The sequence below is a fragment of the Cariama cristata genome, unplaced genomic scaffold (assembly GCF_000690535.1).
Source record: "Cariama cristata isolate BGI_N322 unplaced genomic scaffold, ASM69053v1 scaffold43632, whole genome shotgun sequence".
Classification (NCBI taxonomy): domain Eukaryota; kingdom Metazoa; phylum Chordata; class Aves; order Cariamiformes; family Cariamidae; genus Cariama; species Cariama cristata.
Window position 1 is genome coordinate 1 of NW_009602881.1, and position 12655 is coordinate 12655.

General features: G+C 37.4%; 1 protein-coding gene across 1 annotated transcript; it reads left to right on the plus strand.

Annotated features, from left to right (window-relative positions):
• Positions 1–763: 763 nt before the first annotated feature.
• SUMO2 (small ubiquitin-like modifier 2) lies at positions 764–6396 on the plus strand (the record flags this gene model as incomplete). Its single annotated transcript, XM_009694942.1, has 3 exons — positions 764–895; positions 4074–4145; positions 5720–6396. Coding segments are annotated over 3 exons (267 nt in total), but the record flags the coding sequence as incomplete, so codon positions are not given.
• Between the last annotated feature and the right edge of the window lie 6259 nt (positions 6397–12655).

Below are 12655 nucleotides of genomic sequence, written 5' to 3' on the forward strand. Positions count from 1 at the left end.
AAAGAAAACAAAGATGAGAATGCGGCTGGGAACCTCCGGAGCGGGCACTGCCTAGGGACTGGGTAGCGTTGGATCTTCTCCTTGCCTCTGCCGTGATACTGTGGATCAGAACACGAGCAACGGAGTTGAAAGTTGGTTCTCTGCAGTTTTTGCATGTGGCTTCTAAGGGAAGCAAGAGGATCAGACTGCTTATTTAGGAGGATGTTTTCTTAAACTTTTTCTGAAGGAGAAAGCTTGATTCTTTTCACATTTTGTCACCTTTTCAAATACAGTCCTTTAAAGCATCTTGAAGTTTTCTTCAGAAGTATCTCAACTGGTAGGAAAAAGTTTGAGATACAGTCAGAAAGAGACTTGCTAGTGGTCGAGATCATAGTTATTTATAACTTTATTCTATTGATTGGGAACAGTAGTGTTGCATATTATTGTGCCCTTGATAGAAATAACTTTTTTTCTGTTTAAATTTGTTGTAAAAAACCTGGCCTAGTAACTCTTCATTGATACTTGGCATGTTAACCAGTCTCAAGAATGACAACTAATATTAGTAGGGTTTGGGGTTTTTTTGTGTGTGTGTGTGTGGCTTTTTTATTTTCAAACAAAAAGTACTGATCTTTTATTTCATAATTCAAAGTTTCAGGTTGGAAAACAGCAGTAGTATCTTTATTTCCACGTTTTTAATGACCTGTTGCACTTTGGTAAAATGTTAACTTTTTGTTTCATACCTTTTAAAAGTGTTGTTGTTTTTTTCCTTTTATTTCCTCAACAGGAAGGAGTGAAGACTGAAAACAATGACCACATTAATCTGAAGGTGGCAGGGCAAGATGGGTCTGTGGTGCAGTTTAAGATTAAGAGGCATACACCACTTAGTAAACTAATGAAAGCCTATTGTGAACGACAGGTATGGTTCTTGTATGATCATCAGGAGAAGCAGTGGGGCAGAGGTGGTCTCCATAGAGATAGTTGAAGACAGTAAAGTCTTAAAACTATGTAAATATGCAAAATGATAAAGACTTAACAGAAACTAATTGTGTTGTGGAAAGTGTATTGTTCTTAGGATCTGTTGTAGAGTGGACTGACAGGGTTGTGACAGGAAATGGGTGAAATAAAGATCTGTTGTTATCTTTGTGAAATCTGCAATATAGGTGTAAGCTGTTGGGAGGCAACTGTTACACTACTACTCAAAAATACCAGTATGGAAAGGGTGGGTTAGGAACCTGTGGTATGAACTTAGAATAGAGAGTTGAGTGATAATCAGAGGTATTTTTATAACTCTGAGTAACTTCTTAGTCTGATCATCGACTTCTGATTTATTAGCTTAGTATTATTGTATTAAGAGGAGAGAATATCAGTGGGTATTACAGGGTTTAAAGGTGTGTACTATCTAGCTTGAGAAGGAACTTGTGCATTTAATGATGAGCTTTGTTTTTTCTCTTGTGGCCTAGTTGTCAAATTAATCCTCTGAGGGACAAAAAAATGTATTTTGCTAGTGTAGAGGTGACTGTAGCTAACCTACTAGGTTGCAGGCAGCTGTTGCAAGTTTTAAAAACACCTATGTAAGAAAGAGTAGTGCTGTTTAACACTTTCTTCTGAATCTTTTGATTAGGAAAACTTTCTCTCTGCTGTCCATGATTTTTAAATGAATGTCTGCCTTTAAAAAGTTCAGTCTCTACAAAAGTGTTTGGAATTGGGGAAGATTTTTTTTTAAACACAACTATTCAGTGATACTATCGAATACAATAAAATCAGTATAAAATATTGAGGTAACTATTTCACCGCCAAGAAAAGCAAACTCTAATTGACATACAGAGTGGTAAAACCTCTTCGGTTTACCCTTTGCTGCAGTAGGATAGTGGTACGAATAAAGACATGGAAAATCCGGTCTTACTGAACATGTGAATATGTTCTTGTATGGGTATTCTGGGGCTAAATTAGTGAATGTTTGAGGCTATGGGCTCATTTTTCCTACGTCTGTCATACAAACTCATGCTCTATGATGTACATCACTCCATATTGCTTTTTCCAAACAGTAAGTGCAGTTATATCTGTTGTCTTGGGAGTTTGATTGGTTAGTTTTTTCTAAAGTCCTGGGAAAGATGATTTTAGAAGTACCATTCATAGGTGGTTATGTTAGTTAGTTGGTTACAAACTTGTGACTTGGTTACAAACAAAAGTAATATTCTAAAACTTTTCACCTAGATTTCTCATCTGCTTTAAAAAAACCAAAACCAACAAAAACCCCAAGGTGTCAATCAGAGAGAAAAAAAAATCTTTAATGGGAGACTTTTTTTTTCTGATTTCAGTTTTAAGCTAGTAGGTATCTAAAGGATATTTCTGGAGAGATGGACTTGTCTTTAAATTTTATTTCTTAGGTGTTTGCTTCCCAAACTTTGTTTAAAAGCATTTGTTCTGCCTAACTTTAAAAGTTAGATTTTGTTCATGTTCTTAACTAGGCATACCCAGTCTTAAAATCCTGAAGCTGTAGACTTTAGATTTAATTTTGGAGAGGTGGAAGCTGTGTATAGTAGAGAATTTAGCAGCTTTAAAGAATTAAATTCATATATTGCCTGTAGTAGCACAGAAGTAACTAAACCTTGAATGCTATGTTTAGAAGAAAAAGTCTAATTGCAGTTACTGTAAGCGGGGAAAAAAATCATCCGTGGAATATACTTAATTTTTTGTGGAGACTAATCTCACCGAGGTACAGTTTTTCAGTATGTTTTCAGCTGGCATTTATTCAGCTCCTAAAGTTGTCAAGAATCTGCAAAAACCCAACACTTTTGGAATAGGAAATACATATTTTAAGAAACACAGTGTTGGAGAAAACAGCTTAAAACATGTTGCTGTGCAAAAAATGTGTTGCTGCCATGACACTTAGCCACGTGGTTTTCTTAAATAAGATGATATTCTGAGTGAACACTGCAGAATCTTGGTCATGCTAGAGAAAGCATTTTGCTGTGAACTATAAAGTCTTACTAAAAAGTTTACTCATGTTCTTTATTAAGATATTTTTCCTGACAAATCAACTTCTCAAAAATAATTACTACATTAAGTTTTCTTTCGTGTGTTACATCTGCTCTTGCATGGCAAAATGAAGGCTTCTTTTCTAATTCAGAGATGCCAAAGCAGCACCATGCAATACAGTGGATTTACTTCAAAACTAGACTTCTTGTATTTTTAGACACTCTGTAGAGAGTAGATAGAACTAGGAAAGAAATAGACACTGAAGTTCTCAGTTCTGGTTGTATCCTCAAACTTCTTTCACCTTTCTTTGCAGGATGTAGTGTGCTGTAGAATACCTTTGAAAACTAACTTGTGAACTTGAAGCTTATGTTCTTAGTAGAAGGGATTGTTGCTCTTTAGTTATCTATTTGAATCTGTTGGCTGAAGTGAGAATGAGAAGTAGTCTTCTGGGGATGGAAGAGGTCAGCAAAATGACTATTGTGTGGTAAAAATGCTAGTTTGAAATACTATTCGGTAGTTTCTGGAAGTAGAAGATTCCTTTAGATTTTTTGAAAGTTCCAGCTGTGTGCAGAAAAACTTTGTTCCATTGACTTCTTGTTAACAGGAATTCAAGGTCAGAAAGTCACCATTGCTACTCTTTGCTGTTGCAGACTAATAGATGGTGGTTGCATTTCTGGAAAAAAATATTTTAGAATACTTCTGCTTTTGGGGAAGGTCAAAAAGGAGTGTTGAATGTTACTGTTCAACATTTGTTACCCAAAGTGTTGCATCTAATTTTTAAGTGAATTGTTATTAAAAAGCACTACAAAAATCCTGGCCTTTGGGATAAGACTTGTGTACTAGAAAAGGCTTTATTTTAACTTACAGTCAGTGGGGGCACTGTTGCTTCTCTTAGTTATTGGACACAATGCAATTTTTAATACAAAACAGATTGCAAGGATCTATAGTGAAATGGTTTAAAGTCAGTGCATGAGACGAGTACGAAAACTATATTGTGCATTATGAATAGTGGCTTTTAATGATCATGCTGCAATTCCAGTGACAAGTTCAAGAGAAAACTAGTGAGTACTTTTACACCGGATTTACTTCCCTTTGTGTTACTTCTCCTTGTCCAGGGGTTGTCAATGAGGCAAATCAGATTCCGGTTTGATGGGCAGCCAATTAATGAAACAGACACACCTGCACAGGTAAACAACACAAGCAAGACTAAAGAACTGTATTTGAAATTTGCTGCAGGAGTTGATGCTTCTGTTTCATATAAAATACTTGTGTAATTGTATATATTAGTGATAAAACTTGATTTTTTTTTTTACCATTATTTTGGTATGACTAGCTTAGAATTGTTGGAAATGGAATGTAAGACTTCTTTAGTGTTTTGAATAATAAGTCTGTATCACTGTAGTAATAAGAAAATGAAGTACAGTGTACAGATGGTGAGTCTTGTAAAACTGTCACTTTATTGAGTCATGGCTCTGAAATAAGAGTTAGTAAGTTAAGAATTAAATTTTTCCTGAAGCAATGGCTTTGGTTTTTTTTTATAAAAGCTTGCCAGGATTTTATCAGAGATCCTGTTTGCAAACTTACATTTGTAATATGAAAGTAATTTTCTGTTACTTGTAATTTGAAGCTCTGTTTCAGCGGCATAAAATTAATGAATACTGAGAAGTTTGGGTTGTCTGTTTGTAATTGGCTAAAACGAAGGCCATTCCGAGAACAGAATCGTTCACTGTGACTCCTGAGTATTTTTCTGTACTGCTCCGTGTAGCTGTGTTTAATCAGCCTTTCCAAGTGATACAGTTTTATGTGCTTTTCAGGACCACTTGTTACGAAATAAGGGACTCTTGTTTTCAGAAGGTTTATAGTAGATCTATGTTTTCTAAGCAGTTGCTCCAAAGAATGTGCCTCTTATGGCCACAACCTATGCAACTTTTTAACTTGGAATACTGATAATTGAGGCAACAGGGTGCTTTTCTCTCCATCCATGTTATGCTGAAGCTAAGTATCAGTCTATTTATAGCTGTGGTAAATGCTGTCGACCAGTTTGATTTCCTGGAGCAGAAACTGAGACTGTTTAGAAATATAACTTAGATTAGTTATAGCAACTCCTTCAATCTTGGTACAGATATTGTCAGTAGGTGACATTAACATCCCAGGAATATCAATGCTAAAATTACATTGAAAGAGGAGAATTATATTAATGAAGTATTGCTGTTCCTCACTGGCAGTTTGTTACATTGTTGACCATGTAAAGTGTTTTAAATTTTTTTTGTGCTTGCTGATGCTCGGTTTTACTGCTTGGTTGGTCTAAGGGCCTTAATTATAGTCTGCTTTCTTTAGTGCTGTAGCTGCAGCCATTTGCACATTTGAACAACAACAGCAAAGTGGAATTGTGGCAATGTTCTAAGGTAAACTGAGGAAGTAAATAGGAGAAAGACGATGCAATGGCAAAGTAGGCAACAGAATTAAAATATTATGAATGCTGATCTGTTCCATAGGAGTCAACAGTGCACCCTGAAGTTACATACTAGAATTCATTCTAGGACAACAGTTATCAACTGGCATTTTTTTTCATGCGATTTCTTTGCTTTTGAGTTATGGTGAGGTAGGTTAAATGTACAAAGTGATGATGATGGAGGGGAGCGGGGCTGGTCTGGTTAAGTTGCATAAAAAGTAAACATGAAGCTAGAAAATGTAAGGGCAACCCAGCCTATAGTAGATATCTGAGAAGAGTTAAAAGCCTTTTTTCTCTTTTCTGCTACAGTTGGAAATGGAGGATGAAGATACAATTGATGTGTTCCAGCAGCAAACAGGAGGAGTTTACTAAAAAAAAAAAAACACACAAAAAAGAACCTGCTACTTTCCTCTCCAGAACTGTGCTCCCACAGGCAACACATTCACAATTAGAAAAATGAGACTTGGTTCAGCCACATCCTGACTACTGCAGTATCGTTTTCTCTCTCCTCTCTCTGATTTTTTTTTTTTTCCTATTCCTTCTATTGTACATAAAGTAACTGGTGTATGTGCACAGACATAATGCATATTTTTTTTAACTAAATGGCCAATGGTATGTTTTGATCAACATTTAATGGAGATGGGGTGGGAAAACAAACTGGTTCTGTGAAAATGCCCCTTTCTCCGTTAGTGGCATGCTCCTCCTACTTTTATCTTTATATTCCAGTAAGTTATTTTGCTCTCACTGTTTAAAAACAAAAACCTTGCATACCTTGTTTGATTGGATAATTTCAATGTTTTTCTTTTATCATTGTAAAACCAAGGACAATTTTATAACTTTTTTGTACGTAGCTGTTACATGTAGAGCAATCTCTGTCTTAAGTAGGGGTAAATTACTCAAAAAAAAAAAAAAAAAAAAAAATCCTAGATAGTTTTCCCTTCAAGTAAAGCGTCTTGTTGTTTAAATAAACTTCTTGTTTAAAATAACCAGTTTTCTTTATTTCTCTGTGGAGTAATAGTACTCAGCACTTGTATTTCTTTCTCTGCAGCACTTTATGCTTCTCAATTCTGAGCTTTCTATGTGGTAAGTAAGCATAATCCCCCTTTTACTGTCAGAAGACTGTTGGAAAATGAAAGGCTTCCTTGAGACCTGTCAGTCAGTAGTTGAACTGGAAATAGAAGTCAGTTTTCTTCTGGGTTCGGTTGCGGTTTTTGTGGGGTGGGGTTTTTTTGGTCTATGTTCTGCTAAGCCAAACATGTTTGATTAGGCAAACTGCAAAACGCTGGACTACGTACTAATGCCTTTGGGTTGAGCTCTTTTTGTCCGTCTTTGATAGAAGCATCAATATTGTTACGGTAGCCTATTTAAAACTATGTATTTCAATGCTTTTTGATGTAAACATTAAGTTAAAAAGAGCAAATAATTTCATTAGCAGTTCAGTTTACCATGGTATCAAATGGGAGATGCTTGGAAATGTAAAACAAAAATAAAAAATTGAGTTCTGTTTTTGGGTGTATGTAGCTATGGTGGTGTAGATGCCAAGCTGTGCTTTACCATTGTGGTGGTGGTCCTGCTTGAAAGGGGAAGAGGCTTGAAGTGCTGAAGGGAGCTAGTGACAATGATGTTTTTCATGAGTCTTCTCCACAAGACTGTTGTTGAGTTTTCTCGTGGGGAAGTTTAGAGGTTGCAGTAAAATCCATGGACATTCAAGAGAGATTATATACCTGTCCACTCAACAGCCCCAAAGCATTCTCTGATGTCCTAGGAATGTTCTAGTATTTTGTAGTGTTTGCAGTAAGTTAATGCTCTTTTAGGTATTAACTTGTTACCAGAGCTTGCTTTTTGGTGGTAGTTTTTGTAACGGTTAATTCAAGAAGGGATTATTGAATGCTAGGCCTGTGCCTGCTGGATCTGGAAATTCTTTAACTTTGTGGCAAAATGACAGGTCTCTGCATTTAGCTGATGAGCAATGATCTATTTGACCTCTGTCACGATTTTAATACATTGATATTACATTAATTACATCTAATGAAGAGATAAGAAAAATAGCATCTGGTTTTGCAGTTGTTTTTGACTATGGAGCTGAAGAATGTAATCTACTGTATGCCATTGTGTTAATTCTAGGAAATTCTGCTGTTAGGCAGATTATTTCTTATTCTGGTATGTGTTCTGAGACTTCTGTGCTATATTGCAAGGTGGAATTTCCTGTTGTGAAAAAATGTTTTCATATCCAAACTTACAAAAGCCTGCAAAAAACTTCTTTGGGGAAAAAAAAAGGTGGTGGTGGGAATATATATATACTTTAACACCTTTCATAGGTTAGGCATGGAATACATTGCTCTTTGGCTTTAGAATCTCTGGCTTCTAACCTGGGTAGACTTCTGATAACAGTGTATAAAATTCTTTCAATTTGATGTCATGCCAAGACTTCTCCCAGGAGAAAGCTGTCTTTGTCTTGTTTGGCCAAATAAGATGTTTGGACTTGCTTTAGTTTCTGAAGAAAGGGTGAGGTCTCCTTAACTACAGGTTTTTTTCAGCCCAACTTAAGACTGTGAAGCTCAAAACTCCATGTTGTATCTTGCCTATTATTTTTTTTTTCTTTCCTGAGGCAGTATAAGTTAAGTGACAGGTACTGAACAGCATGCGTTCAAAAACTGTCTTCATTTCCTGAATCAGTAGAGTGGTACTTCATCTGTCATGAACTTAGGTGCAGGATTCACCTAAGTTTCTCCGTGTCTCACATCTTTTTGCTGTTCACCTGAGTTTGCTCCTCATATTTCTGAAATGATTCCTCTAACAGTGCTGAATTGTGTTTATGTAAGATGGTGACTGCAATGAAAAACTGATAAAATTATCTTTTCTGAGAGATGTTTCCTTGATTAGATAAAAATCAAGAAACTATCTCAAAGAACTTAAGTTGCAGTTCCCCAAGAGCCTCAAACATTTAATTGCCATTAGTCTAGCAAACTGTTAAGTGGACTGGCACATTCTGATACATAACGTTTGTGCACACAACAATGCAGAAACTAACCTGTTTTTTTGAATTTTTTTTTTTTTTTTTAGAACTCTTGCATGGTCTTGCAAATAGCCTCCTTATGACAGAACTTGATGCTTGTCAGTACTGCTCCTCTGTTGCTAGAGAATTTACCTGTTGATTCCTGTTTGCTGGGACCTAAGTGGTTTTACTGTGACTACCTCTTCACTAAGAAAGTTACTGCTAGGGGTGATGATTCAGAAGTGCTGTGAAGTTCAAGGATACAAAGTTTGGATCAAATAATTTGGAATTTACTTAGCTGTTTGGGCCAGCTTGATTTGTAACGGTTCTTGTGTTCACACTGGTAGCCTAATGGACTACTAGAAGTGCATGTGTCAGGATAGAGGAAAATTGGGCAAACGGGTCTTGTCACACTACTTGGGAGGTAAGTTTTTCATGTTTATTAAACAGCTGGGATCTTTCACGAGCCTGGGTAAATTACATTATTACCCACAATTTTCTAATAATGTATTCTAAAATGATTGCCATGCAATTTAGTTAATATTCCTCTCATGGTTTTTAAAAGAAAAAGAATGGAGTAAGTCATAATTGGATACAATACTCTAGCGAGTTGTGGATGATAAGACCTTGCCTTCATCATATGCTGGGTCTTTAGTCCCTGAAGCAGTTTCAGTTGTGGAATGGACACTACCAGTTATTTTAGAAGACGTAACCAAAATTGTTTGTTTCAGGCACCTAAAGTAAGGTGGTTTTATTCATGTACAGAGAGGGGATAATGGCAGATTGAAAGCACACCACAGTTTGGGTGGGACCCTTAGTTAACACCTGAAAGTCAGTGCCTTAGTTTATCTGCACAATGGGGATAACACCCATTTAGCAGGGCTCTTGTGAGGATCAGTATTAAATGGCCTGAGATGCTGATTCAAAAGGGGCTCTGGGGGTGCAAAGCTGTTCTGAAGTGGAATATGCTAAACTGCCAAGAGTGTAAGGAAATACTCCAAGTGGTAATGTGAGAGAGAGTCTTGTACTAGCGTATGGAAGTGTTCTCAACAAAAGAAAAATCCCTGAAGTAGTACTAAGATAATTGCTGCTTCGGGGTAACTACAGTATCAGAACGGGTATAGTGTTTCTGCAAAGGTTATGGTGAGAGTGAGATTATTTTCTTGCAAGAATATTCCTTTCTAGTACCTTCACTTCATTACTTCCGAGTCAGAAAATGTAATGCAAATGCTGTTGTTTTGTATGTTGGATACTGGTTCTATTGTGACTGTTACTGCAACATTAATGAAAAGGTATAAAGTGACTGGCTGAAAGAAAGAATATGCTTCAGCCAGTTGGAAAGAATTGAATTTCTAAGGAATAACAATTTGTTTTCAAAGCTAAAAATGAAAAACCAAATGCTTCCTTAATCATCATCTATTAAATTCAAAGTGAACAATAAACTGAAGGATTTTTATTAGAGTGTTGGATTGTGGCCTCTTCTCAGTACACTTGTATCAGTTGGTATGATGGAGTGTTGTGGAGTCCTAGAAGACAATCTAAAAGCACTTAAATAATTTGAATTATTCTTAATTATAGTACCACTGTAATTAATACATTTCATTCTCTGGATTATTGAGGTTTGTTCATTCTGGCTGTTAACCTGTTGCCAAACTGAATGTGTCCTGATAGAGAATAACTTAATCCTCTAATTTATCTTGCTTTTTTTGTACTTAGTGTCAGAATGAATTGGTAGTACAGCACTTCTCCTGGGCGGTTAGGATGTAGGAGCATGAGGATAAATAGGAGATGGAAGACTGGATTTTGATCCCTGTTTTCAGTTTTTGGTTGGCCTTTAAGATGCTTAATTACAGAGGTTTCCTGGTTTCTTCACTAGTAGCATGGGACTAATGGTCTTACTCTAACATGGAGGTGCTGGGAGGCCCAGCTGGTGTTTATGAAATGGTTTGAGTCCCTTTGAGGGGAAGAATTTTCTCCTATCCCTGAAGAATTTTGATTTATGGGGAGAGATGAAGTGGTGCTATGAAAGAAGTGGCTCACTGTCAGCAGAGATCCTAGAAGTGATGAGGGTCATTGGGGTGCTGTAGAAAGACAACAGAAGTGTGTGAGTTGGCAAGGAGCTGCAGTGGGAGTGGGGACTATGGGAAGAGCTGTAGATTTTAACAATTAAAACTGATAGGAGGATGACTTTGAAGCACTGGGGAAAGACTAAGGTTGTGGAAGCCCAAATAAATAGTAAATAGACTGTTTCTCCTTAGGAAAGGAATATTCTCTAGGGGGGTATGGATGCAAAGGACACCATTTGCAATGAATTTTGTGCTGGTTCTGGTGGCTTAGATCCCTCCCTTTCAGCATCCAGTCCATAGATCTCATTAAAGCACATCTGATGCACTGCAAGGGCTCTTGAAGGATCACTTGATTAAGAAAACTTCCCAATTTAAGCAAACTCAGATAAGACAAGTGGAATGAAAGGAGCTCTTTGAGGACTCTTGTCGGGACACTGACTTCCTCTTCCAGTGATGCTTGTCTTTTTTTTCCGCTAAGGAACAATGCTTTGGAGTACAGTGCCAGGCTTGGTAGTGCTGGATCCCCAGACAAGAACAGCAGCATGAATTGGCCGCTTTGTTTGTTATGTTGTTCAGAACTACATCTCTGCAGCTTTGAGAGGAGTGCAGACATTGTGGTTCAAGCCTCCTTCCCAAATAGTAACTTACAGTTAGGAACTTTACCTGAAGATCTAGAGAGGCACCAAAGCAACATTCACAGCTCTCACAAACTACTGCATCTGCTCGATAGGAGAAACTGTTGAATCTGTAGGGTACCAGTCGTCCACTGAATTTCCACCATGCATTGCTTCAGATGTGAAAGTCTTTGACAGCTGCAAATCCAGCTGCAACAAGGATTATTTATTAGCTGATGTGTACTTTTTACCTTCAGCTGGGAATGAATTGGGGGAAGAAGAAAAGACTGAGTCAAAACCTCTTTTTGTTTGTTTGTTTGTACGATGTGCTTGGAATAAAGAAAGAATGCTCTTTGTGACTGTGCCGTAAGTAGCAGAGACTGGTGTGAAGAAGAAACCCTTGGTCATGGGAGGATGACCAAGCTGAGGCTTTTCTCATACCAATGGTATCTCTCCTTGCCTAACCCTTGCATTTCCTGGACTCTTGTTCAGACTTCTACATGCTTTTTGCATTCATTGACAGTTGAGTTTCAACAACAGGTGGAATTGTTTGGTGTCTGAGTGTTTCAAACAGCTGCTGAGAATTGTTCTGGTCAAATGTCATCATCCTGGGAAGGATGGTAAGCCCACTTTTCTGTAGCCTTCTTCATAAACCCCGTCATCTTGTTATGGGTAAATAATCAGCAAAGCAGCTTTTATTTAAAGAGTATCCTGCAGTCAGGACTGTGCGAGATCAGTGGGGTCCCTTGGAAATACTGAAGGTTTAGAATTTTAAAGCTGCATGTTAAAACTAGCTTTGTCAGAGGGAACAGGTTTTTCTTCATCTTGACTTTAAAAAATGGCTCCATATGTCTCAGGGGTGCAAATTTAAGAGTCAAATCCTGTTGGTTTGAATAAAAAGCATTTAGATGACAAAATACTTTTGAAAGTTCCCAAGAGAGCAGATGCTTACCTGTATGCAAGTGGGTGTCATTTGACTTCTTAATGTGCAAGCCTAAGGGATAATAGAATTAAAACAACTGTGTTATGTTACTTTAAAATTTTCCTTTAATCTACCTCTAGAAAGATGTGATGTGACAGAGAATTCCCTGGGGACCTAAATAGTGGTTGGTGCTTTTTTTTAAAACAATTTTTTTATAGATACTAGATTAGAAAAAATAAAATACTGTGGTCCTGTTTGTGTAGTTTTAGCAGTTCAACTCTTTCCTGAGCTGTTTTAATATTAAAAGGCTGATGATAATTCAGACACTTGACACCTCATGTTGTAGATAGTGAAGTAGCACAAACAAAGCTTGCATTGGCAGAATTGCTCACCAAGCCACTTTCCATCATCTATCAGCAGTCCTGGATAACCAGGGAGGTCCCAGTTGACTGGAGGTCAGCAAATGTGACACCTGTCTACAAGAAGGGCTGGAAGGAGGATCTGGGGAACTCCAGGCCTGTCAGCCTGACCTCTGTGTCGGGGAAGGTTAAGAGCAGATCATCCTGAGTGCCATCACACGGTGTGTACAGGACAGCCATCTGATCAGGCCCAGTCAGCACTGTCAGCATGGGTTTATGAAAGGCAGGT